Genomic DNA, 27802 nt, shown 5'->3' on the forward strand with positions numbered 1-27802 from the left:
AAAGCTAAGGCCCAGCCCCTTAGCTTTGACCCAGAGGCATTTTCAGCCAGCATGATGGAGCAGGTGGGAAGCATGGTAGGGAACTTGGTCCAGACCAAGTTCCAAGAAAAGTTCTCCCACCTGTCATCCACGCTGGAAGCCTCAGGCCAATCCATCCCATCCTTAGCGGAAAGGATGGTGACCCAGGAGAATCTAGTTGCGGGTCTCTGGGATACAGTGGCAACAGGACTGCCTCAGTCAGGACAGGCAACCCATCTCTTGCCAATGCCAGACTCTTCAAACCTACCTCCTCTCAAAAGTAACAATCCATGGAGGTTAGCAGCATACGCACCGTTCTCGGACGGTATACAGTGGGGCCTCGTTATCCACGGGGGATAGGGCCCAGAACCCCCCGTAATAAGTAAATACCCGTGTTATCCTGATACCCCCCTCAAAAATTGCTTAAAACTGCCTACTTTAATAGTTAACCCACCCAAGACCACTATTCCAATGTTTATAACTGCCTACTTTAGTTCAAACACAAATATGTTTTCAACTATCACCTAAAACTAAATTCAAGACAGTTTTAAAGTTATTTTACAAAATTAGCCTTAAAAAATAAATGTAGTATATGTACTACTGTACATAAGTAGCCTACTAGCCTATGGATTACAGCTAGAAGCCTACATACGCATGGTGGGCCTCTTTTTTTTTTTACAAGGAAAGAGAGGATGAGTGGTAAGAGAACTATCAAAATTATGTAAATCATATCGGTACTCACCAAAAATCTATGTTGATAAAAGATGGCGACGATTTTGCATGCAATCGTCAGTAAATATAATAAGATAATGCTACCAGCAGTATGCAGCGAAACATCTCTTCCCTTCGTCACAACACATGTTAATATATTCCACGTAAAAACCTTCATCTGACCTTTAGGCGTCTTTCCCATAAGAGTAAAAGAATCAGGGCTTTTGGATGCCACATAATTAACTCGTTTATATGTGTACAATTTAAAGAACGCGCCGCACACCACACTTCATAACAACAACAAACAAAACTTGGACAAACGTGATTAGGCCAGTGTTGCCAACTGGGAATGGCAATTTCTTGCTAGATTTTGCTCCATAAAAGGCTAAAAAAAATCACATACCGTATATACTCGAGTAACGTGCAATCTCCCATATCATGCGACCCCCAAATTTTCACCAATAAACAGTGGTTTTGTCACGTATCTCATGTATCATTCGAATTCCTTTTCCGAGAGCGTCAGTTCATAAGGTTGGTGGTTTAGCCTGCTAATGGCCGAGTCATTCAGATGTGTGCTGCTGCTAGTCAAGTTACGGTAATTTTCTTATTAATCTCGAGAATTGAATAGAAAATATCAAGATTAAAAAAGAATCCCAAGATAATAAAATAATTGTAAAAATAACCTTGGAGTCTCCTCCTCTCTCTCTCTCTCTCTCTCTCTCTCTCTCTCTCTCTCTCTCTCTCTCTCTCTCTCTCTCTCTCTCTCTCTCTCTCTCTGGAATAAATACGTACTGTAATTTGAGTCTTTCACCAACGGGTATCAGTAAATGTGTAGACATTGTGTGTGTGTTTAAAAAAATGTGCAGTACACACACATTCCGATGTTTCGGTTTTTGGAATTTTTCAGATTTCGGAAATGTGAGGTCAGATGCATAATCAAACAAACACCACTACTGCAGCAAAAACATTTTTTCCCTTTATGTTTTTCATTATTGTTATTTATTAATTACAGTTTATTTAAATAAATATTAATATAATACTGTTAAATGAATGTGAGATAATTAAGATCACCTATAATAAAATAGTGGGACAATTAATACCATATGTTCACTAATAGGTATTATTTTCAAAACAAACATTCCGTAAAACACAAAAAATATATGTACATAACAATCAAAATATAATAATGTTTTGCAGTTCAACTTGTGAATTTTAACAATAAGTATGACTATATAATATATTTCAACATATTGATCTTAAAGTTGAAGAGTCGTAAAATTCTGAGGATGGTCCAGGAAAAGGATTCGTACTTTGTGATTACGTATCACTACAACACCATGTGGTATTTTCATACCACTATATTGATGACGCATCGCTACGACACACTGGTATTTTTCATACCACTATACGTTAAAGTTAAAATGATCATATTATATTATTGTTTTCACGAAGGAATAATTATATAAAGAAAATTATTGAGTAATTTTTGCCGTCAGCAGTCAGAAAATCACGAACATGGTAACGTTCAAACCTAGAGCCATCCATGGCATATGTCTATAAATAGAACAGAAACAGAGGGCAGTCATTGGATAACAGATCTCCATGGCTACCAACCAACCAATCAGGTGTTAGTTATACTACTCTGTAATTTCTTAGAATGAACGTTTACACACACGAAGCTAACGATGATGTGTGTGTTTTGCATACAGTACGTAGTTTTAGTTTTTATTAGTGTAAGTATTTTACTGATTTCATGAAGAATAGAATGATTCCTTCTCATTACTTTGAATGCAAAATGGCTTGAAGATTCTTCCGCAAAAAGAAGAGAGAAAAAATATTTCTTTAGAAGATGATACCTATTTACTAACGCGGTTGACATACCTTCAAAACAAAATTCAGCTCTTTAATCTCTGGAAAAATGTTAATCTTTCTGTCTGCTGGTCACACCCTTTATATCCCCGGCGACTAACAACAACAAAATTTTTGTTTGTTTTATCTTCCAAGATGTAGGTATTACCTGTAGGTACAGCACATTTTTTAACAGTATGCCCATATACACAGTTGCGCGTGTGCTAATACCTATTGGTTTCAGAGACTCAAGTTAACACTTAGAGTATAGTTGAGAGGAGAGAGAGAGAGAGAGTTCATCCTAGATGGCCTTGGTTCATCTCTAATCTCTCGAGGAATGTTAAAATTTGTTCCCCACCATTTGCATTATTTTGGTTTATACAACATGTTTAACTGTTCTAGACTAACCATCTATAATTTCCAAATCAGTTGATTAAGGCACAATACCGAAGGATTTTTTACTTTTTGTTTTACTCGGTAAAAAGAACATTTGTTACTTGAACTATTATTTTTTTTTTAGGATACACAGGTAAGTGAAAATTTATTAAAGTAAACGCGTTGACTTAAAGGTAAACGTTATTTTGGTTGTTTTATCACTGCCACAAACCCATAACAATGCAGTGTATGTATGATAATTCTAAACTATTATTCACTACCAAAATTAACGATATTTTGTAATGAAAATGAATGTTACGTATATTCCAAACATTATTACTACGTAGCATGAATAGTACTATAAAAATTTCGAAAGATAATCTTGCTGTGAACGCTACCATAATTTGATTTTCATATACGTACGTACATTTTCTCAGCTGGCTGGCCTCGCATAGATAAAATTGATTTCACTGATATGGAATTACTCCACGAATAGCCTTTTTATTATGAAGATATGACAACTTAAAGGAGAACGTTATTTTGGTTGTTTTATCACTGCCACAAACCCATAACAATGCAGTGTATGTATGATAATTCTAAACTATTATTCACTACCAAAATAACGATGATATTTTGTATTGAAAATTAATGTTACGTATATTCCAAACATTATTCCTACGTAGCATGAATAGTACTATAAAAATTTCGAAAGATAATCTTGCTGTGAACGCTACCATAATTTGATTTTCATATACGTACGTACATTTTGTCAGCTGGCTGGCCTCGCATAGATAAAATTGATTTCACTGATATGGAATTACTCCACGAATAGCCTTTTTATTATGAAGATATGATGATAATATATAAGGTAAAAAATGCTTTTATGTATTTCGTTTATGCTTCGTCGCCAATAACAAACAGCAATACTTACGATAATCTATGATAAATAGCGTTTGTATGACTTCATTGTTCAGAGAAGTTATATACGAATACTGCCAAAATAATAATGAAGTTCGAATTAATTTTAGCCTTAATGTTATTACTACTGTAATTACACTACCACTACTATTAAAATTCCTAAAAGTTTATCAAACAAAAAATGTCGCTTTGAACGCAACTGTATACATAAACCATTTTCGCACGTAAAGGTATATGCTTACATTTTGTGGCTGGCCACTCCGACGATAAGTTGAGTGCAATGATGTGGAATTATTCTTTGAATAGGCGATTTATTATGAAGATATGACTATAATATATATAGTAAGAATGGTTTTATTACCTTTATTGTCAGTTAATATCATAATGTCAATCTGTTTGTGTACGTTGGTGGTTATCGCACTGCAACTACGCTTAGCCTACCAATGAACGTCGTACAGCGATTCATACCAGTGATGTAGCATGAGAAGCGGTCCAAGAAAAAACCCGTGATTAACTGGATCCGTGAATACTGATCCGTGAATAAGCGATGCCCCACTGTACTACTATTAAAATTTCTAAAAGTTTATCAAACAAAAAATGTCGCTTTGAACGCAACCGTATACATAAACCATTTTCGTAAAGTTATATGCTTACATTTTGTGGCTGGCCACTCCGACGAAAAGTTGAGTGCAGTGATGTGGAATTATTCTTTGAATAGGCGATTTATTATGAAGATATGACTATAATATAGAAGGTAAGAATGATTTTATTACCTTTATTGTCAGTTAATATCATAATGTGAATCTATTCGTGTACGTTGGTGGTTATCGCACTGCAACTACGCTTAGCCTACCAATGAACGTCGTACATAAACCTTGAATAGGCTATTTATTTCTAAGATAGGACAATAATATATTAGGTGAGAATGGTTTTATTACCTTTATTGTCAGTTAATATCATAATACGAGTCTTTAAATGTATGTTGGTAGTTATCAGACCCCGGCCGAGGGTTAGCCTACCGAAAAACATCGCATACGCAACACGACAAACCCGTGATGCAGCGATTCATACCAGTGATGTAGCATGAGAAGCGGTCCAAGAAAAAACCCGTGATTAACTGGATCCGTGAATACTGATCCGTGAATAAGCGATGCCCCACTGTACTGACAATTAAGGGTTGAGGAACTCGAAGACTGGAAGACTTTGAGTTCCATCCTCGAAAGGAAATAAAATGAGGTAGAGAGAAAGCGGGACGTCCTGGAGGAACTAGGCTGAACCAACCGGGAAGGGTGGTCAAGACCTGGTAACTCCGAGCAGCTGGCTTAGTGTCGTGACGAATAAACGCGGGACAGGTGGCCAGGGTAGGCGAGGACTGAGAATAGGACCAGGGTCCATACAAAAGAGCCTAACAAGGTAACCTAACCAACAAGGAACATGCATGCATGAAAACTGAGTCGGTAGGGTGCCGATAGGCTACGAAGTGAGAACACCTGCTCGATAAAATCCCCCGTGTGGAAACTAAAACGTCAATAAATGCATCATAGGTAAGAATATAAAGATACTGCTGAGTAATAATCGAGCTCACACGGTATGGGAAACCACGTGAGACACGAAACGAGGAAACACAAAGGAGCGAGCCGCTGTGGTGGCGCGGGGCTGGTGCCGCATGGGTCGGAGACTCATAAAAAACCTAAATAATTCGGTTAAACGTGCCAAGGGCAGCCCCTAAATAGTGTCAACTATTAATAGCAGTACTTAACTTGGATGCAGCAACAACTTGACGTTCCATGATGGTAAAATAAGGGTTCAAAAGCAAGAACACAACACAGCAAAGAAAAACGTGTGCAGCGTGGTCATGCTATCAAAGGAATGACGTCAGAGGCGCTAGCGGTAATGGTAGCTGTTAGTGAGCCTTAGGTCGGCTCCTCTCTAGTTGAGGTTTTTTGAAGAAGGAAGAGGCTAAATGGAAAAGGACCTATGGTAGTGGTTTCACTCACCCCAGAAACCATACCGACACCTTATTATAAAGGTGAGCGAGCCAGAATATTCTGGCATTTCCAATTTAGCTTTTCTCTGGTATTATAGCAATATTTTACCTTAGAAATAGTGCTAAAGGAACCTATTTCATGGAGCGACACAGGCTGAGCCCAGAAAACTAATATTAAATAGTATTTAATGTTACTCAAGTTTCAATTTCCTTACAGTAATTTATCTACACTAACTTTCCAAGCTGGCGGGGCCAATTCTCTGTTACTATTTCACGGAGCGACACAGGCTAAGCCCAGAAAAGGGATTTTGACAAAGGAAAAATCTATTTCTGGGCGGTGACCTGTGTCGCCCAGTGAAACCCACCCTCTATTTCCACACCCTATCTGGCCCAAGGTTGGGTGCTATCTACAGGAATGGTAAACTAAGCGCTAGTTGTAGCAGTAGCGGGGGCCTGGAACGGCTCCTCTGTAGACGAGGGATATTGAGAAAGGAAGAGACTAAATGGCAGGGGGACCTCGGGTAGTGGTTTCACTCGCCCCAGATATCATACCGACACCTTAAATAAAGGCGAGCGAGCCGGACTATTCTGGCATTACCGTATAGCTTTTTCTCTGATATTTATAGCAATATTTAAACCTTAGAAATGAGTGCTAAAGGAACCATTTCACTGGGCAACACAGGTCACCACCCAGAAATAGATTTTTCCTTTGTCAAAATCCCTTTTGTGTACTTATTTAAAAGCACTGCAGTATGTCCATATGAGGGGAGGCAGGTGGGCTCAGATATCGTAATTACCATAAGTACTATGTATAAAATCATGTTTTATTATAATTTATTTTCTTTCACCATGTGCATTTACATATATTCTTCTTTCCATTGATGTGTTTTTTTTCGTAAATTTGCCATCATCATTATAAAAATGTAATTTTTATAGAAGTAACTTACCAAATAATTACATAGCTGAATCCCACATTGATAGGAGGTGGGATATACGAACTTATACTACTTAAAACATTCATTAAAGATGATGAATTAAAGTAGTAAATTAGCTAGCATCTTGTAATGTTTGTTGAAAAAGTCACCTCTACTCTAGCTAGTGCTTTGCAATGTGGGATTGAACTGCAGGTTGCCAAAGCTAACAATTCAAAAACTATAGATATATGTCCATAAATATATTTATGTGCCCTTGCCCTGGGTGAAGTACAATAACAACATAAATAACCAGAAAACAATGCTACACCAAATCAAAATTTTCCAATCCAACCATTAAAAACGAATGACTGAAGAGCACTCCTAACACACAACGTTCCAGGCTTCCCATAGAATTCATCAACCCTCATACAAGGAGAGGTGATAGCAAAAAATTTGGAATCTCCTATCCTTCATTACCCAATACTGTGCCAGTTGCAAAGAATGGGCCTAACATACTGCATTTTTCATACTTCCATTTCGATACTGTGAAGCTAATACATAGCGACACTGACTTGCATCACTAAAATGTGGATTACAAGATCGTGGGAAGAGAGACTTCACTTGAACGCCAATGAAGTTGCTATGACTCTTATCTTGTGTGCTTTCATTTTGAACAACAGGAGATCATCCTCTTGAATTTTCTGATGTGCTTCCAAAATCACAGTTCTTAAAAAGATTAATGCATTTTTGGAAAGTGGTCATGTCGGATCCTTCACTGAACACCAAAGATTTGGTGAGGAACCTCTAACCTTCTTAGTTTTCTCCAAACAAATCTTCAGTGCTCTTACTGGGCATAATACTTTCTCTTCATCTGCTGGTATATCTACCAAACTCTTAATGACAAATGACCAAGGCCAAGGATTAGAGGGATCTTCGTTCTTGGCTAAGAATCCTAAGATCAGTGAACATACTGCATTCCCCTGACAGCATCCCATATTTTAGTCAAGGCTTGCAATTCGCTTACTCTCTTAGACATAACTAAGGTTATAAAAAATAATGTCTTACTAAATTTCGTTCAAACGGAGGGCCCAACAGCCATTTCAGGACCACATCCAGATTCCTGGTGATTGTAGCAGATTTCTTATGCTTCGATGTATCTAAAGACTCAATAGGTCCCTGATATCTTGATTTGTCAAAAAGTCCAGTCCTCTATGTTTAAATAGTGAACTTAACATAGCTCTGTACCCCTTTAAAGCAGATTTGGTTGATCTGAGAAATAGCAAAAAATCAGCTATGAGTTACAGTGGTTTTAGAAGATGAGATGTTATTATCAAGGCCCCATCCTCAAAACACTGACCACTTTGCTTGGTAGACTGCAGCAGAAGATAGTCTCCTACAATTTGCAACTGCCTCTGCAGCTTTTCTTGAAAACCCCTTCACTCTGACAAGCTCCCTGACAGTTTGAAGCCTGCCACAGAAAGAGAGGATAAGTTTTTGTGAAATCTTTAAAAATGGGGTTGTCTGAGAAGACTTTTCTTCTGAGGCAGAAGTCTTGGGAAGTCTACCAAGAGGCCAAGTAGAGCGGGGAACCACTCCTTCTGTTGTTAAAAGGGAGCCACTAATGTCGTTGTTGTATTGCTGTGGGACATGAATTTCTTTAGTACCTCCCTCACCATGCTGAATGGAGGAAAAGCATAAATATCTAGACCAAACCAATCTTGTAGCATTGCATCTCTGTTGCACAAGCTTGCAGATCTGGGGCTGGAGTGCAGAATAGAGGAAGACAATGGTTCCTCGACACTGCAAACAGATATATCAATGGCTTCCCCCACCATTTTCATAGGTCAGTACACACCTGTGGATTCAGTGTCAACTACGTCGGTAGGACCTGCTTCCCACGACTTAATCTGTCCACTAGAACGTTCATCTTCCCTTGGGTGAACTGTTTAACAATGTTGGTCTGGTATCTTGTGTCCACATCAGGAGATCTTTGGTTGCTTTGAACAGCAAAAGAGAATGGGTCCCCCCTTGATTCTTATTTAGGCTAGTGTGGTCATGCTGTCCAAATGGACTGCTACCATTTTGTTGTACGTTTCAGATTCAAAGTTTAAAGGAGCCAGATGAATGCCTTCAGTTCTCTGATATTTATGTGCAACTTCCTCTCTGCTGGAGACCATTTCCCTGACACTTCCGAGTCATTGTGGCGAGCTCTCCAACCCAGATCTGACGCATCTGAATATGTACAACGTTAGGTTGGGGTTCAGAGGGTTTAGCAACCGTCCAACTGACAGTCTTTCTTCTATCAACCACCACCGAAGGTCCTCCTTTATTTCGGGAGTGATGGGAAAGATGAAGAAGTCCGCAAGATTCTACCTGCACAAGTTGGCCCTCATGAAGAATTGTAGCACTCTGGTATGTAACCTTCCAAGTTGTACAAACTTCTCCCCAGATGAAAGAGTTCCCAGTAAGCTCGTCCATTCCTTGGCTGAGCAGGATGGGTGAGACATGAATTTTCAGATCTTTTGGAGGCATTTCTGTATTCTTTGACTTGACAGAAAAACCCCAAAATTCAGAGAATCAATCCCCATCCCCAAATAAATGATCAATTGATAGGGAAATAGTTGAAACTTTTCAAAGTTGATGATAAGTATCCTAGCTCCAGGGAAAGATGAATCATCTTGTGAAGGTGCATTGTAGGCTCAATGGGGAGCGTAGTAGCCAGTTGTCTAAGTAAAGCTTATATTGATATCTGTCAGGTGAAGCCATTTCACCAACAGTGCAATCACTCTGGAAAACACTTGAGGGGCTGTGGGACACAAACCTCAGATATTTTCTTGATTCCAAGAACATGGAAATAAGCATCCTACATATCAATCACTACCATCCAGTCCCCTTGATGGATGGATGACAGGAATGACGGGTTCCTTTCCATCTTGAACTGTGTTGTCTGAACGAAGAAGTTCAGGACGGGTCTCCATCCCCTGATGACTTGGGTACGATGAAAACATAGTTGTAGAATCCCTTCTTGTCAGGATCTTCAACCAATTCCACAGCTTGTTTCTCGATTAAGGCTGACACTTCTCGAGAAAGGATGGAAAACCACTCTGAATCTACTGAGTAGGCTTCTAAGTTGATGGGAGATGTTGTTAATGGAGGTTTCTCCTTGAAATGAATCACATAGCTTTCCTTTAATATCTTCAGAACCAAAGGTTCTGCATTCCTTACTTACCACTGCTTATAAAATTGAGAGTCTAGCTCTCACTGGTGCATGGAGGACAGGATCCTCACTTACTAGAGACTGGTTTGGTATTAGACTTCTTACTGTGCCGTATTTGTCTGAGATTTGATTGTGTTATGGGTTGAAAACAGCTTCTTCCTCCTCGAAAGGGATGCTGGAACAAAGCCGATGATGTTCTAGTAGATGAAGCTGAAGCTGGATTAGTCCTTGGAGGTAGTCTAGTCCTTTTAGCCAAGCCATATCAAGAGAGTTTGGCCAACCTTTTGAGAGGGTGCAATCTTGCTCCTGTCCTGTCCTCTCCCTTTCTCTCTATCATATGCTGCTGATTGTTAACCTAAAGTTTCTATCAACCATTAAGTTGTTTATTAAAACACTCATGATAGTTCATAACTTTATTACAGTTTTAATTCTAAAATGATATTATGATACAATAAAGTTTCATACATACTTACCTGGCAGATATATACATATATATACATAGGGACGACGGAGTCTTAGCTATGTATATATCTGACAGGTAAGTTGATTGTATGAAAATACATAATAAGTACTATTATGAAATATTATACATGGTTTCTAAATTCACTACTGTTTACCCATATTCATTATAGCTTTTCTCATCATCATACTCTTACTCCCTAATTCACTTTCTTTTGAGTTTAACGACCAAGCCCTACAGATATTCTCTTGTTTTTTACCATAAATATTTAATCTCAAAGTGAAGAAAAACTTCAGGAGTCTACCCTTAATGTCATGGCAAGAAGGAAAAGTTGTATTTTTTATCTGAGTGTTTGCCAAATGCACTAGTCGTCCTAATAAACTGCTCGTTTCCAAAACTTTTTTCATTTACCCTAACAATGTTTATTGCATTCTGACATAAACTGAAGCAGGCATGTGTATTATAAACTAGGTAGTTTTCTCTATATTCTTTTAACTGAGTCAACCTTTGAAAAAGATCTCTGTGTTGACTGGTTGCTCTTTATTGTTTGAAGATAAAATGTACAATGATTATTTGACTTTTTAAGCTTTTTTTATGCAGTAACCAGCAATATAATATAGGCTGCTCAGTTCTGCTTGATTAATTAAACTGTCACTTGAGAACTGGTCAAAATAAGGTTCCTCAGTTTCATTTTCAGCATCACCATTTGTTTCAACATTTGTCTTATTAAGAAAGTCAGCTAGAAATTTGAGGTCATCTACGTTATAATTATTTGCACTTGAGCGTTTAAGAAATTATGCAACTGAGATCAATTTCAGAGACTGTCGAAATTCTAAGGCAGTTGGCATTTCTCCAGGTAAGTCTGACAAAACAAACGAGAGGGAGCACCCAGAACACAGCCTTGCCTATGTCTCTCTTCTCTGTTAACCAAGCATTAATGCAGTTTAATGCTTTTCTGGACAAGGAGGAAAGTACCATTTGAGGGACCTTGGCCGCTCCTGCAGGTTGGCAGTCCCTCGTTGGCCGAGTGCATTTCGTGCTCGGTTACCAATCCGGTGGTCTGAAGTTCGATTCTCGGCTCGGCCAACGTGGAACCAGAAGAATTTATTTCTGTTGATAGAAATTTATTTCTCGATATAATGCAGTTCGGATCCCACAATAAGCTGTAGGTCCCGTTGTTAGGTAACCAATTGGTTCCTAGCTACGTAAAAAATATCTAATCCTTCGGGCCAGCCCTAGGAGAGCTGTTAATCAGCTCAGTGGTCTGGTAAAACTAAGATATACTTAACTTTTAACTGCAGGTTGGCACGCCAAGAAAGATGAGCCCGAAGAAGACGGAGCTGCTGGAGAGAAGGCATCCGGGAACCAGAACGAAAAATAATTCAGTAACAAATTTATGGTTGGCTGTTCCTAATCCACAGGTTCTTACTCTGAAGGAAACAGTGACTCCTGAAGGCCTATGTGATCTTGCAAGTCATAGAATGTTGATCTTGTGAAGTCGCAGAAGGTTTCTATAAAAGTGAAAGGATATCATCCAAACGTTGCTTGATCCTGGCTGAGGAAAAGACTGACCTACATGTCACCTCAATCACACTGGAGAAGTCCCCTTTGGAGGAGGCAGAAACTCCCAAGAAGGCATTTCTCCAGTGACATAGAACAGGAAAGACTGACAAAACAAACGAGAGGGAGGCGTACAGAACACAGCCTTGCCTACATCTCTCTTCTCTGTTAACCAAGCACTAATGCAGCTTAATGCTTTTCTGGACGAGGAGGAAAGCCCCATTCAAGGGAGCTTGGCCGCTCCTGCAGGTTGGCACGCCAAGAAAGATGAGCCCGGAGAAGACGGAGCTGCTGGAGAGAAGGAATCCGGGGACCAGAACGAAAAATAATTTTGTAACCAATTCATGGTTGGTTGTTCCTAATCCACATGTTTCTGAAGGAACCAGTGACTCCTGAGGTCTAGGTGATCTTGCAAGTCATAAAATGTTGATCTTGTGAAGTCACAGGTTTCAATAAAAGTGAAAGGATATCATCCAAACGTTGCTTGATCAGGTCCACAGACAGATCATGAGCAATGAGAGCAACACCTGTTATGCCAGACACCTGAGGCACCAACCTCTTGATGGTTCATGAGGGAGCTTTCAAGGGAAAAATTCCATAATCGGTGCACTCGGGCGTTGGGCATTGGAAGTTCATGCATCGGGTGTACATATAATGACCAATCAGTCACTGGTACCTTCTTCTCAGGTATAACTCGCTTCTTAGACACTGTATCATACATTATATCATACCTTGGGCACTCATAAATCTATCGCTTCGACACTAGGCACTCATACAATGCCTCATGCTCCTGGACCCTTTCACACTTAGAACACTCAGACACTTCAACAAATGAACACTCAAACTCAGAACATTCAGACACTGGGTGCTCATATGTTGAGTATATTCGATCACTGGGCGTTTGGACACTAAACACTTGCCCGAAGAGCTATCATACACTGAATGCTCCTGTTCTGGGAGCTCGGACACTGGGCGCCTATACACTTGCTCACTGTCTTGATTTGTCACTGGGCACTTGGGATGTTTCCAAAAACTACAGGAGGGGAGCAGACTATGGTCTGGTACCACTGCTTGCTTAAGGGGCACAGGTGAACCTTCTTCCACACTAGAATTATGCCTCTTCAATTGCCTTGGCGGCATGTTCGAAAAGTGCCAACTACACTTGTTACGATTCACATGAATCTTAATCACTAGATGACAAATTATGTACGTCTACTTGTACACCTTTCCAACTGTGCTCATCTGAGTCCTGGGGGTCTAGGGACAGCAGGATCGGATGAGGGTGTGACTACTCATGGGAAAATCCCACTGACCTCCCTTGACTGCCAGTTTGCTTCCTCCCAAGTGAGCAAGGGGAGTTTAGCAGGGACCTTGGTCTAGGAGCGTCAGTGGGACGAGTAGCCACCCCCCTCTAAATGCACTGCACTCGACATTACACTTGCAATGACTCTTCCAAATTTATCCATAAGGTTCTAGACTGAGTGAAACAGTATTAACCAAAAGATTAAACTTATGATCTACACGTTCTTCTAAGCTGGTAACAGCATTGGGCTCAGACAAAAGGGAGCCAGGGATTGGAATAACTGGAAAAGTAGGAGGACTGAAAATAGGAGAGAAAGCAGTCAAAGGCATTGAAGGAATGCGTACAGCACCTGCTACTATTGGCGAATCGCCCTGATTAATTGGCCCTAACTGCTGCCTTTCTCAACCTGTCTCTATGAAGCTTGTCCACATGATTATTTAAAGTCTTCCAAGTTCCTTTATCTGAACAAATTTGACCTCTACACGAAGTACAAATAGGATGTTGGTTCTACTTCTTCACCAACGTAGGTATTGTCTTACAACCCTTACTGCAATACCTAATGCCAAACATAGCGCCTGACATAATTACGTAAATTACAATCCAATATGCTGAATATTAGCTAACTATTATTATTAGTGCACTACCAAAATTCAAAGCATGTACATCACCAAATGTAGAGCAAACCAAAACCATCTGGTGAAATAACGAATCCAACAAAAGCTGCTCAACAACTTGTTAGTCGCTGACCACCAGAAATGAATTGTTGGCTCTAGCTGTGTTGTACCTATTAATCCTTGGTAGTGGGCAGGGCAAAGGCAAACTTTCTACACTGAAAACAAAAGTGTGTTACCGCGATTTTCAAATTTTGAGCTGCCGCAAAAGTAGAAACTATAGCTATGCAATTATTTGGTAAGTTACTTGTATAAAATTCATGTATATTTAAATTCATGACAAAAAATACAGTAGAAACAAAACTAAAAACATAAATTATGCAGTGGACCTCCCGGTATTCGCGTTCTCGGCATTCGCAGACTCACGTATTTGCGGATTTCTCTATGGACCATATCTACCCATTATTCGCAGGAAATGTCTGTATTAGTGGTATTTTTTCTATGAGAAATATTCACAAATTACTGTATTTTCATATTAATTTCATGATTAAATGCACTTTTTGTGACAAAGCTATTAAAAATTGTTATTGTTATTATACAATTAAGTTTGTTTCATACTTACCTGGCAGATAATATATATGCTGTATTTTCTGACGTCCGACAGAAATTTCAAAACTCGCGGCACACGCAGTGGGCGGCCAGGTGGTAGTACCCATTCCCGCCGCTGGGAGGCGGACATCAGGAACCATTCCCATTTTCTATTCATATTTTTTATTAATGCCTCTGTCTCCTAGGGGAGGAGGGCGGGCACTTTAATTATATAATCTGCCAGGTAAGTATGAACAAACTTAATGTATAATAACAATAACATTTTGTTCATGCCACTTACCTGACAGATATATTATAGCTGAATCACACCTTCGGATGGTGGGAAAAGACAGAATAGGATTTTTGGGAAACTAACATTAAGTAGATGATATACATCTTGGTTCCTTACCTGTTTGCAAAGTAGACTATGTGATTACTGTCACGTAAGGCTGCTTTTGCTTAATTACAGAGTTGCCAGCCAGGTGGAGACCTGTAGTGCTGGTGCGCTCTGGATGATCTGTCAACGGGTGCGAGACCTCAGCGTGACAAGATCATCGAGGCCATACAAATGAGGCAACGAAGCAACTGACCACCACCTGACCAACTATACCACAAAAAACCCTTAAAAACTAGCTAACGGATGGGAGATCTTCACATAAGACTCACCACAACCTAAAAAACACAACAACCTAACTTAACCTAACTAAGGAATAGGGAAAGAGCTACTTCCGGACCCCAATACTGTGTCCGCAGAAACGTATGGCCCCAGTGCATTGCAATCGTCATAGATCGTTCCTCACATCCCTTAGGTAATGTGAGGCGAAGACGGAGTTGCTCCTCCAAAAGGTACAATCGAGGATGTCCTTGATTGACATGTTCTTTTGGAAGGCAAGAGAGGTAGCGACGGCTCGTACTTCGTGCGCTTTTACTCGGAAGAGGCTCAAATCAGTCTTCTGGAAAGATGAATGAGCCTCCCGAATGGTGTCCCTTAGAAAGAAAGCCACTGCATTCTTTGATAAAGGTAACTCTGGCCTCTTCACAGAGCACCAGAGGTTACCTGAGGGGACCTCTAACCTCTTTAGTTCTATGCACGTAGAACTTGAGAGCCCTTACCGGGCAAAGGACTCTCTCTGGTTCTTGGCCCACCACTTGACATACCTTTGATTCAAAAGTCTTCGGCCAAGGGTTCGAAGGATTTTCATTCTTCGCCAAGAAAGATGGGTTCAATGAGCAGACAGCATTGTCCCCTTTGAAGCCCATTAACTTGCTAAACGCTTGAATTTCACTAACTCTCTTAGCCGTCGCAAGAGAAGTTAGGAAAAGAGCCTTCCTTGTCAGATTCCGAAGAGACGCTGTCTGAAGCGGTTCGAAAGTGTTTGACATAAGGAATTTCAGGACTACATCCAGATTCCATGAAGGTGGTCTCATTGCGGAACCTTCGAGGTCTCGAAAGACTTCAAAAGGTCATGAATATCCTTGTTGTCAGACAGGTCTAGGCCTCTGTGCCTAAAAACCGCTGACAACATGCTTTTATATCCCTTGATGGTAGGGACCGCTAATTTCTGCACATTTCTGAGAAATAGCAGAAAATCAGCTATCTGGTTCACAGAGGTCGAGGAAGAGGAAACTCCTTCCTTTTTACACCATGCCCTGAAGGAAGCCCACTTCGACTGGTAACAGCTCTTGTGGAAGCACGTCTCGCATGTGCGATTGCTCTCGCAGCTGCCTTCGAAAAACCTCTCGCTCTGGCCAACTTTTCGATAGTCTGAACGCAGTCAGACTCAGAGCGGAGAGGTTTTTTGTGAAACCTTTCGAAGTGCGGCTGTTTGAGTAGATCTTTCCTCCAGGGCAATGTCCTTGGAAAGTCTACAAGGAAAGACATGACCTCTGTGAACCATTCTCTTGCTGGCCACATCGGAGCGATCAGGGTTAGCCTTGTCCCTTCCGAGGCCGCAAACTTCCTCATGACTTCCCCCAGAATCTTGAATGGTGGGAAGGCATAAAGGTCCAGGCCCGTCCAATTCCACAGCAACGCGTCCACCGCGATTGCCTCTGGATCCAGGACCGGGGAGCAGTAAAGAGGAAGTCTCTTGTTCCTTGACGTTGCGAATAAGTCGACCAGTGGACGTCCCCCCCACAGCGTCCATAGGTCTCGACAAACGTCCTCGTGCAAGGTCCATTCCGTCGAAGGACTTGGTCCCGACGACTTGAGAGGTCTGCCCTGACGTTTTGCACACCTGCAATGAATCTCGTCAGGATCGTTACCTCTTTCCTTTTTGGCCCACAGCAGAATCTCTCTCGCTAGGGAGTACAACGCCCTGGAGTGTGTACCTCCCTGGTTTTTTAAATAAGCGAGTGCTGTGGTATTGTCCGAGTTTATCTGAACAATCTTGTTCTCCAAACTCTTCTCGAAGAACTGCAGGGACAGAAATACTGCTGCCAGTTCTTTTACATTTATATGCCAGGCTACCTGTTCCCCTCTCCAGGAGCCTGACACTTCCTTCCCCCCTAGTGTTGCTCCCCATCCTGTGATGGAAGCGTCTGAAAACAACACTAGGTCGGGGCTCAAAAGACTTAGGGACACACCCTCTCGCAGCTTCTGAGGGTCCAACCACCATCTTAGGTGGTTCTTGATCGAAATCGATATCCTCAATACTGCATCGAGATCGTCTTTTGCCTTCCACTCGTCTGCCAAGAAGAATTGGAGAGGCCTGATGTGCAGTCTTCCCAAGGAAACAAACCTTTCCAGCGAGGAAATGGTCCCCAGCAGACTCATCCATTCCCTCGCCGAGCAAGTCTCCTTCCTTAGAAAGGCTGAGATCTTTCCTAAGCCTAGCTGCTGACGTTCCTGGGACGGAAACGCTCGAAAAGCCACTGAATCCATCTGAATCCCCAGATACACGATGACTGTGTTGGGGTCAGATGCGACTTTTCGAGGTTGACCAGAAGTCCCAGGGACTTCGCTAAGGCTAAAGTGAACTGCAAGTCCTTCAGACACTTCTCTCTCGACGACGCCCTGATCAGCCAGTCGTCGAGGTATAGGGAAACTCTTATTCCCGAAGAGTGTAGCCATCTCGCTACGTTCTTCATCACTACTGTGAACACCATCGGAGCCGTGGTCAGTCCAAAGCACATCGCTCTGAACTGCCAAACTTTGTTGTTCAAGACAAATCTTAGATATTTTCTTGAAAGAGGGTGGATCGGGAAGTGGAAGTACGCGTCCTGCAAGTCCAAGGATACCATCCAGTCGCCCCCGGTCTCAAGGCTCCCAGAACAGAATGAGGCGTCCTCCATCGTGAAATTTTATCTTTTCCACGAAAAGATTGTGAGCCTGCTTACATCTAGAACTGGACGCCAACCTGACGACTGCTTTGGTACTAGGAAGATTCTGTTGTAGAAACCTGGCGACCGCAGGTCCGCGACTTGTTCCACCGCTCTTTTGTCGATCATCTGTTGAAGGTTGGAGATCGAACAAGACTTTCTTCTTTTCTCCTTGGTAGGATGGAGAAAGGTCTCTGGGAGTCGTAGAAAGAGGAGGAAGATCTAAAAAGGGGATCTTGTACCCCTGCTCCACGATCTTGAGGGACCAAGAGTCCGTGTCTCTCTCTCATCCACGCTCCCGCAAAATACTTCAGTCTGGCTCCGACTGGTGTCTGAAGGACATGCTTTTCACTTGGAAGGCTTTGGTTTAAAAGAAGCTCTTCCTCGTGAAAACCCTCTCCCTCGAGGAGCTGCTTCTCGAGGGGGGAGGCCCCACGAAAGGGCTTAACTTTCTTCGGTGGACGAACTGCAGCCGAAGATGTTGAAGGTCCGGCCGACCGTCTTGTAGGATGGGCCAAAAGATCCTGAGTAGCCTTCTCTTGTAGGCTGTTCGTCAGGTCCTTTACCAAAGTCTGGGGGAAGAGATGGTTCGAAAGAGGCGAAAACAACAAGTCCGCTTTCTGAGCTGGCGTCACTGACCGAGCTGTGAAGTTGTGCCAGCAGCAAAGCTCTCTACTTTTTTAACAAAGCTGTCCCAAAGTGAGATACTAGCTCTTCCGAACCATCCCTGACGGCTTTGTCCATACATGCTAAACACGCTGGACAGCTCCCCCAGACTAAGAGATTCTGGGCTTCTCGCTTGTAAATCCAGAACTCCCAAACACCAATCAAGGAAGTTGAAGACTTCCAGCTGTCCTAAAAGCAGACCTTTCAGATGATGGTCTGTCTCCGACGCGTCCAAGTTACCTTGGCAGAGGGTAAAAGTGACCTCCTCTGTAAGTCTACAAGGCTGGAGAAATCTCCTTGATCCGACGAAGGGATACGAACTCCCACTTCGTCCTTGGTCTTATACCAAATGCCTCCTTTACCACTAAGTCTAGTAGGAGGCAAGGCGAAGGTCGTCTTGCCTTGGTCTCTCCTTCTTATCATCCAGTCCTGGAGCTTCTTGAAAGCACGTTTCGTCGATAGAGAAGTCTTCATCTCTACGAACTCCGGGATTTTCCCCGTTTTCGATGAAGAAAACTGTGAAGGAGGAGACTTGGGAGCTGCGGGCTGAAATTTTGTCCCTCAAAAGAAGAACGCAAGAGTCTGACTAGGACTTTGTAATCCGAGGTAGAAGGGGCTGTAGCAGGTTCATCTTCACCCGATTGTTCAGCCGAACTACCCAGTTCTCCTTCTTCTCTCAAAGGAAGAGAGAACGTCTGTCAGGCGAAGGCGTCCTATTGGCGGTTCTTAGCAAGATCAAAGGACCCCTCTCCTTGCAAGCTGCAGCCTTATCACTGCTGTCTCTTTCTGACGCTTACTGCTCGCTGATGGAAGAGCGTCCTGAGGCGGACGAGCGTCTTCCGCGGCAGTCCCACCTACCCGAGAAGCGTCTTTACCTCTCTTCGCTGGCATACGTGCCTGAGCGCGTAACAAAGTGTCTGGGGGTAAGAATTCTTGTTCAGAATCCCCGAAAGCGTCTTGAAAGGAGGCCTGGACGTCCTGGCGAACTTCCTGCCAAGCGTCCTGTCTAGCTTCCTGGAGAGCGGCCTGCCGATCGTCCTGTGTAGCGTCCTGGCGAGCGTCCTGACGAACGTCCTGCCTAGCGTCCTGCCAAGCGTCCTGACGAACGTCCTGCCGAGCGTCCTGACGAACGTCCTGCCTAGCGTCCTGCCAAGCGTCCTGACGAACGTCCTGACGAACGTCCTGCCTAGCGCGAGCGTCCCGACAAAGCATCTTGCCGAACGTCCTGCCGAGCGGTCCTTGGCACAAAGCGTCTTCAAAAACGTCCTGTCGTAACGTCCTTCTATAAGACGAACGAGATCGGCGAATCGCTGAAGGAGAAGCGATCGGCGAACGAGACGCAGGAGGCGAAGGCAACGGAGACTGCTTAGTCCTCTTTACAGGCAGTCTAAGGTCCTTCCTCCGCTTAGGCTCGACTGCTGTTTTGGCAAGTCTCTGAGCCATAAGCGAGGATAGCTGGTCCTGAAGGGACAAAAGAATGTCTTCGTTGGAGAAGAATGAGACGAGGAAGCAGGACTGGTCCTGTGAGAAGACGAGGGGCGAGGGGACGCCTCCTTCCTTCTCAAAGGAACAGCTACCTGTTTCTCAGGTGTACGCGCCTGTGCGCGCAACCTAGCGTCCTCATCGGAGGAGATCCTACCTCTCTTCTGAGGAGGAAAGACATCATAAGCGTCTTCCGACGAAAGCGGCGAAAGAGGACGTGAAGCGTCCTCCGCAAGAAACGTCCTCTTTAACGGACGAGAGTCTCTCCGAGCGCTCACCCCTTGCGCGGGAGGACGCTTCGGAGGACGAAAAGCAATCCTTCAAGACGCGTGCTCGTGCACGGTCCTTGGCAGCCTGGGTCTTTGCTACATGGTCTGCCGAAGGGACGCCAGATCGGTGGGAAGCCCCCGTAACCCTCTTGCGGCTTTCGACTACCTCCTCCCTGGGTCTTGGGAGTCTGATAGAGGTCTAGGCCTAGAAGCATTATGGGGCCGATCTGACGCCCCCTCCACAACACTGGGGCACGATCACACACTTGCACCGAGCCAGTTTCCAAGGCTTTCACTTTGGTCTCCAGAGTGCGAAGGGACTCCAAAATCATAGAGAGCATCCGCTCCTCCCGACACAGAATCAGAGCCCGAAGGCAACACAGGTTTAGGGGTTGTAAACACTACAGGTGTTAGTGCAGGAGAAACGTTAGTCTTACCTTTGGAAGAAACTCCTTGAGGAAGACCTCCTGATCCTATCGCGCTCCAATTTAAGGCGATAGGACTCATATGCTCTCCATTCATCATCAGTCAATCTCTCACATTCCTTGCACCGATGATCAATCAAACAATGAAGCCCCCTACAAACTCATACATACTGTGTGGGGGTCTACCGATGCTTTCGGTAGCCTCACCTTACAATCAGCACTCACACACACTCTGAAACTCACACCACTTGATCCAGACATATCTTATAGAGAAAAGTCAATCCAAAATCAAAAAACGGTCCACTATCGCGCATGCCAATTCAACAATCCAATTCAATACCAACAAAATCAATCAGATACTTAGAAACGAGTCAAATTCCAAAAAATCCTGAGCAGAGGTCTGTAAACAGATGTTTACCGACCGGCGACAGAAAAAAATATGAATAGAAAATGGGAATGGTTCCTGATGTCCGCCTCCCAGCGGCGGGAATGGGTACTACCACCTGGCCGCCCACTGCGTGTGCCGCGAGTTTTGAAATTTCTGTCGGACGTCAGAAAATACAGCTATATATATATCTGTCAGGTAAGTGGCATGAACAAAAAACCATGTATGTAAGCATTTTGTAGTAGGTTTTCTTGAGTTTGAGCTAACAAAATGGGCAGTTTTAAGCATTTTTATAAAGGTTCAAAGTATTCCTGGATTCTAGCTATTTGGGGAGGGGGTTCTGGTATGCATACGTGGGGTCCACTGTACTTCAAATACAAACCAGCCCTAACATAAAACTGTTCAAAATATGTACTGTAATCACGAAAGGGGAGAAGGGGATTGCATAAAGTAAAAGTTAATCCATTTCATGATGGGCACTAATATTTAACATTCAGAGCATTGTGCTTATATTTTAGCAACTGATCTTCAACCCCTTCCTTCACTCTCCCAGTTATACCATGACCATGTATATACTGGTTTTACATGATAGAATTCACATTCACTATCCCAAAATACGCCTTCTTATTTCCATGATCCCAGTTTTGCTGGTTCTTTAATGCATTCCTGTTTCCTATTCTTCATCTCTCATTAACAAGCATTTGGTGGTTATTTTCTTCAACACTGCAGATGGCACTGTCTTTACATACTTGTATGACAGAACTTTGTGTCAAATGTCCCACGTACTTGCCGAAATTCAATAATATATTTGCTATTATCATTACCCTCCACAATCAAAAGGAATAAGAAAGAAACTAACAGCAATAATTACGAAAAACTATGAAAGTTGACTTCATAGTTAACTCAGGAATGTAATTGTGTCATATTTCAAAGTCTAAAAACTTCCAAAGTAATGTCCTAACTATTTTAAAAAAACTGTAAACTGCTTATTACCATATACAGAACATTAAAATATATAAATGAAAACCTGTATATTTTTCATGCATATTTGCATAAAAACCTGAATGGGAAGGGGTTAAATTAATTGTGCCTTTTTGTATTTCTGATCTCCCATCAAACAATATCTTTACATTAATATCAAGACTACAATTAAAACTTCAGAGTTCTGATTTACTGGTTACTGTAGTTGTACTACAATTAACCTTGTAAATGGTTCACAAAAAATGTTAAGAGCTATTGACAATTTTAAACATGCAGGAGTTACACTGCATATACACACAAGAAGGACTAAGTCAAAAGTTTGTGTGAAGTTATGTCTTATGAAAAACTTATGGTTAAGTTGTGTAGACACAATTACATACCAAGGACCAAGTACATAGACTACACAAAAAGAAAACATCTATAAATATCATCAACACTGTACTGTATAACACTGTACCTTTTTACATGGAGAGCAATCAGAAGCCCAAAGGATAAAAATATGCTGACAAGCAACAACCACTGATTGGCGTGAATGGTATCACGAAGAACTGGAGTGTATGCAAAAGCTGCAGCAACTACTGTGGTCACCATAAGCTGCACAGACAGGAGTCCGTATACCTTACGCAAAAAGCCTGAAAGATATTTCAATTACCTTATAAACTAAACTCAATTGGGATAATACATGAACAACTGATAATCATAAGGTTTCGTTTATTTCTAACTATATATTAAATCGCACAACAAAATTACAAGGAGCTATTCTTTGCTACCAACAGGTATTATCAAAGTAAATGAATACTGGTCACCTAAATCCTGTTAAGAAATTACCAAGCCTGTTTTTTGAAGTGGCCGTGAACTCTGTGCATTTTGAGTGAGTGAGAAAAAAAAATATACATAATTCAAGATTTATTTTTTAAATACTTACCTCTCCATTACATAGCTTTTACTTCCATGCCAACAGTAGTTCAACAGATTGGAAAAGAGAGAGAGAGAGAGAGAGAGAGAGAGAATACTCGGTTTTCTATGAATATTCATCTTCTAGCCATTACTTCCCCCAGCACCCACCAGGGAAATGATAGGTACAAACACTAGTAGCCCATTAGTCTACTTCTGCCCACTTTGAACGTGGGGAGGTAGTAGTAAGGGGCAATTTACCATAATTACATATAATGGAGAGGTAAGTTTTCAAAAAATTAATCTTGAATTAAGCATTTATAATTTTAAAATGAACCTTACCTCTCCATTATATAGCTGAGACCTACATTTGAATATGGAGATGGGCAAAGTGGAAATCAGCCAACCCATTAAAGGCTGGTCAGTAACAAAATATTTTGTACATAAGTGCTTGTTTTAACAAGTGAATTCAATCCATAGGCTATTAATGGTGCCTTAAGAGGATTGTCACTCAGGTACAAGATCCTCATCATGAAGATAGCTGAGGTCTCTTTGGAGGGTGACCCCCTTCAGCAGGAGGGGGGGTAGGGTTACTGTGCCAAAACCTTGCAGAGCCAATGATGGATAACCAACAAGCTCATAATATGTACAAAAAGGTATACATACTTCTAGTACTTAACTCTGAGTACCTCCAAGCTTCCCAAAAACCACAACCAGGTTTGAAAAGCAGTAGACCAAAAATGGCTACCTATCGATTCAGGACATAACATCCCCTGCACAAACCAGAGGAGTTAATGCTCTGCAATAATTGTATTTAATCTCCATACCATGAAGATAAACCAAAGCAAATACATACAAGATTACCATGCCACTGAGCGACTTTAATATGTTATCCAAGGATAAGTTTTCAAATTTAAAAGTTGCAGCCATTGCTCACATGTCCAGTGGCTTACCACCCACTAAGGATTAACATTAGCATGAAAGTCCTTCACCAAAGACCTAATGAAAAGGACATTACATTCATACTCCTTGGAAAATGACATTTTTATGATAAAATTATACGTATTTACCCACTATGATAAAATTATACGTATTTACCCACTAATCATATAGCTAAGAGTTTCTTTCGCCAGCAGTTAAAATCCTGAAATTTGCAGGTGGTGCTAATTTTCTATTTGTTTTGGCTCGGTAACAGTGCCCCACCCACTTTTGGGGCAAGAGAGTGGAACGACTTGGCAGAGAGCTCAGTTGTTTATGCCTCACAAAATAAATCCATGCTATAGGTTGAAGGGCGGGTTCTGATTGCATAATTACTGGGTAAGAATAATTAAAACTTTTATTGTATCACAAAAATGTCATTTTTAATAATACAACTTCCCCAGTAATTAAATAGCTGATTTCCACATTGTGGGATGGAGGGAAGCAAGGATAAATCTCATCATTTTTTAAAAACAAATCGAGAATACAAAAATTTTGCCAACATTAATTAAAATGTTAGCGTAAGTTTAATGTAATTTATTTGTGTGCGTACACTTGTGTGAAATCTTTGCAACTATATGTTTTTAAAATAGTCTATGCACTGAATAAAGTTGTTATTGGTTTGTCTTCATCTATTCCTGTACTTGGTTTTTTTTTCTACTGTGGATTTCTATTTGTTGTTATGCTTATCTCCATCCCAGTAATACAAACACTATAATCTGGTCAACACATCATTACAGTAAACATCCATGTCATATTCATCACTTCAAACTCATATTTGCATAACTTTGAACTAGGTATGCGCAATCTCTTGCAGTGAAGTCTGCATCTTTAAAAGAAAGAAAAACTATCTCTGTGGTGGATCACATACATCTGGAAATATATATCATAAACTGTGAATTGTGACGATATGTCCGGCTGGATCTGTCAGTAGAATCTAGTTAGTATATATATTCGCATCTTCAACATGAATACCTTACTCACATGCTATATCTTTATTATGCGTTTTCAGTGTTAAATTAAAAAGAATACTGAAATTCATTTTATTTACATTCACAACCACCTTCCAGATAGTTGATAGTTGATTATACTCAATTGTTTTTAATTAATAAAACACAAAACAGCGTTATTGCGAAGTCATATTTGTAAGTCATCTGTATTAGTGATAAATAATCATGAAGAGAATAAACAGTTGACAATTATCATTTAAAAAGTTATATTTGTATGTCTAAAAATCATATACTTAAAATTCTTGTTCACGAGGTAAAACTGCATAGAAAAACCTCAACTGCCATAGTCTAGGCCGCCGCGGAATAGTAATATAGATCTACCTAAAAATCAAATTCGCCATTATTAATTAATCAATCAACACCTAAAAAATAACAATATTGGTAGATCTAGGGTACTTATCCACGACGGCCTAGACTATGGCAGTTGCGGTTTTTCTATTAATTAGTCGTCCAAATAAATATTACTTAAAATTCTTGTTCAGTAGGTAAAAGTGCATAGAAAAACCGCAACTGCCATAGTCTAGGCCGCCGCGGATAAGTACCCTAGATCTACCACACTATCATTTAAATGGTTATATTCGTACACCAAAAAGTCATAATCGCAGATATGAGCCCAGGTAATTCTACAGAATACCTAGTTCCGCACGGACTGCAAGGAACGTAACCAAGGATACGACATCCACTAGGGATTGGGGCGTCCAATGTATTTCGCCGTGTTTAGTACAGGCCCCCGGGGGTTAATTACAGTCGTCCGAATGAATATTACTTAAAATTCTTGCTCAGGAGGTAAAACTGCATAGGGTAAACAATCACGGACGATCCACCATCATCACGCTGGCCGGGTCTTATTCACTCGATATTTAATTGGTGAAACAAGAATACAATTACAACTCTAAGCATACCATTCAAAAGATTGAAGTTTCGTCAACATAATGTGATATATGAACGCCCATACAAATTAAAACAAGCATGTGACGCTCTTTGTAAAATATGTTTTCAAGGCAGTTTTGAAATCCAATATGGCGGCGATAGTGTAGCTGGACAGGTCTGGTCACGCATGGACACCATCTTTCCCAGCCTTCCCAGCACTCATTTGAACAATGTTAGCGTATATATGTAACGTTTATTGATCTTACTCAAGATTGCAGTTGTAATCAGCACGATAAAACAACATTTTGTTGCCTATATTAGTGAAAGTATGAAACCTGTTATTCCCGGGGTCATGGTTTGAACTTAATTCATTTTTACCTTGTAATCGGTGGTTTTATCCTTACTGCCATCACAACTGAAACTCCACAGTGCTTATTTGATTGTTACGATACACATTTTGGTCTTAATTCACTCCACATTGCGCGTGAACCACGTTGCTGTTCCTGGTTCCTAAGCGCTCACTCCACAAACACAGTTACGAGTAGCAGACGACGACGCTGCAAAGTTTTATTCCCTTAATTGTTTACTTTACTCATTATTTAGTTCAACTTTACTTTGTTATTTCAAAATGTTTATTTAATTCATGTCTATTACCCCTTTTTTGCAACCAAATTACCCCGAAAAATTACAGATACTTCTGAAGTAGATACAATCCAATGTTTCTAACCTTGTTGTACATCTGGCTGCCGAAAACCATAGCGTAACAGACTTCGGATAAGTGGATTATGTTTTTTTTTTGCTAGCACTTTTCATTGATTTAAGTCTATATTAGTACTTTGATTTTTTTAAATAACTGTATGCCAGAAATAAATGTAACCTTTAATGTTTGCATGCTAAGAATGGCAAAATCATCATTGCCACATTAGTGGAGCTTCACACATATGTCGATGCATTATTATAAACAGATTCCAGGAATTCTAGTTGTCATAGTAATGCAATAATGATAAAATTGCTTTAATATTTATGTATATATACTTTCAATACATAGGCTAATTTCACCAATTTCCACGTTTTGTGTAAGTCTTATACCCAGTTTGGAAGGTGAACACATACCAATTGGCAACAGAGAGAGAGAGAGAGAGAGAAGGAGCGAGAGAGAGAGAGAGAGAGAGAGAGAGAGAGAGAGAGAAAGGTGAAGGAAGGAAGGACAGGGGTGGCAGTGGAGGGGGGGGGGGGGGGTAGAGAGGGTAGATGGACCTTTCTGGGCTCAGCTCGTGTCGGCCTATGAAAGGATCCTTAATATCATTCTTTCTAGGTAAAACGCAATTAATCTAAAATTACCAAGAAAAAGAAAAACAAAATTAAGAAAATGTCAGTAAAAACTGACTCGCTCACTCTTAAAAAGAAGTGTCGGTATGGCAATAGGGGCGAGTGGGAACTACCACGAGACATTCACCAATTAGAACTTCCAATCAGAATCCCCACAAGAGAGAGCTGATACCAACGGGCGATGCGGCCGGCCGCTACTACTACTACTAGAGGACGCCACGGACAACAGCGCCCCTAGCGGACATCCTTAATTATTAGCACCAGCGTTCGGACGCATTTTCTTGTGCTTGTGCTATTTCACGAGGATTTATATATCACCATCCATCATGGAACGTTCTGCCATCGCAACGGCTAAGTTAAGTGCCTCATAAGTAATGTTTACTGTATTTTTGTCTTCCGGGAACCAGTATTTTCCTTCTAATAGGTCATATACGGTTTCCCGGTTGTCTCGTGGCGGCGCCATGGCTGCCTCGTTAAGAATTCCCGGTCCTCCATACTGGGACTTCTTATACTTATGGGCTTACTATATCACGTTCATCGTTTTTTACATCGAGTTTTAGCTAGGTTAGCCCTTTTACCATTTCTCTTAGTTTGGTATTTAGGGCTATTCTATGTTCCAGCCCAGCATCCCGCTCTTGCTCTTCATCGGCTATCGCTGGCTCCGAGTAGGCTTCTGTTCCTC

At 41.3% G+C, this 27802-nt stretch overlaps 1 protein-coding gene across 1 annotated transcript in view; it reads right to left on the bottom strand.

Moving 5' to 3' along the window:
- The window catches only part of LOC135221784 (protein lifeguard 4-like), a 106777-nt gene that overhangs the window by 65499 nt on the left and 13476 nt on the right, over positions 1–27802 (bottom strand). Inside the window, exon 2 of the mRNA XM_064259631.1 lies at positions 22497–22671. Coding sequence (XP_064115701.1) covers positions 22497–22671 — 175 coding nt within the window. The remainder of the gene's footprint in view (positions 1–22496; positions 22672–27802) is intronic.

This window comes from Macrobrachium nipponense, chromosome 3, assembly GCF_015104395.2.
Source record: "Macrobrachium nipponense isolate FS-2020 chromosome 3, ASM1510439v2, whole genome shotgun sequence".
Classification (NCBI taxonomy): Eukaryota; Metazoa; Arthropoda; class Malacostraca; order Decapoda; family Palaemonidae; genus Macrobrachium; species Macrobrachium nipponense.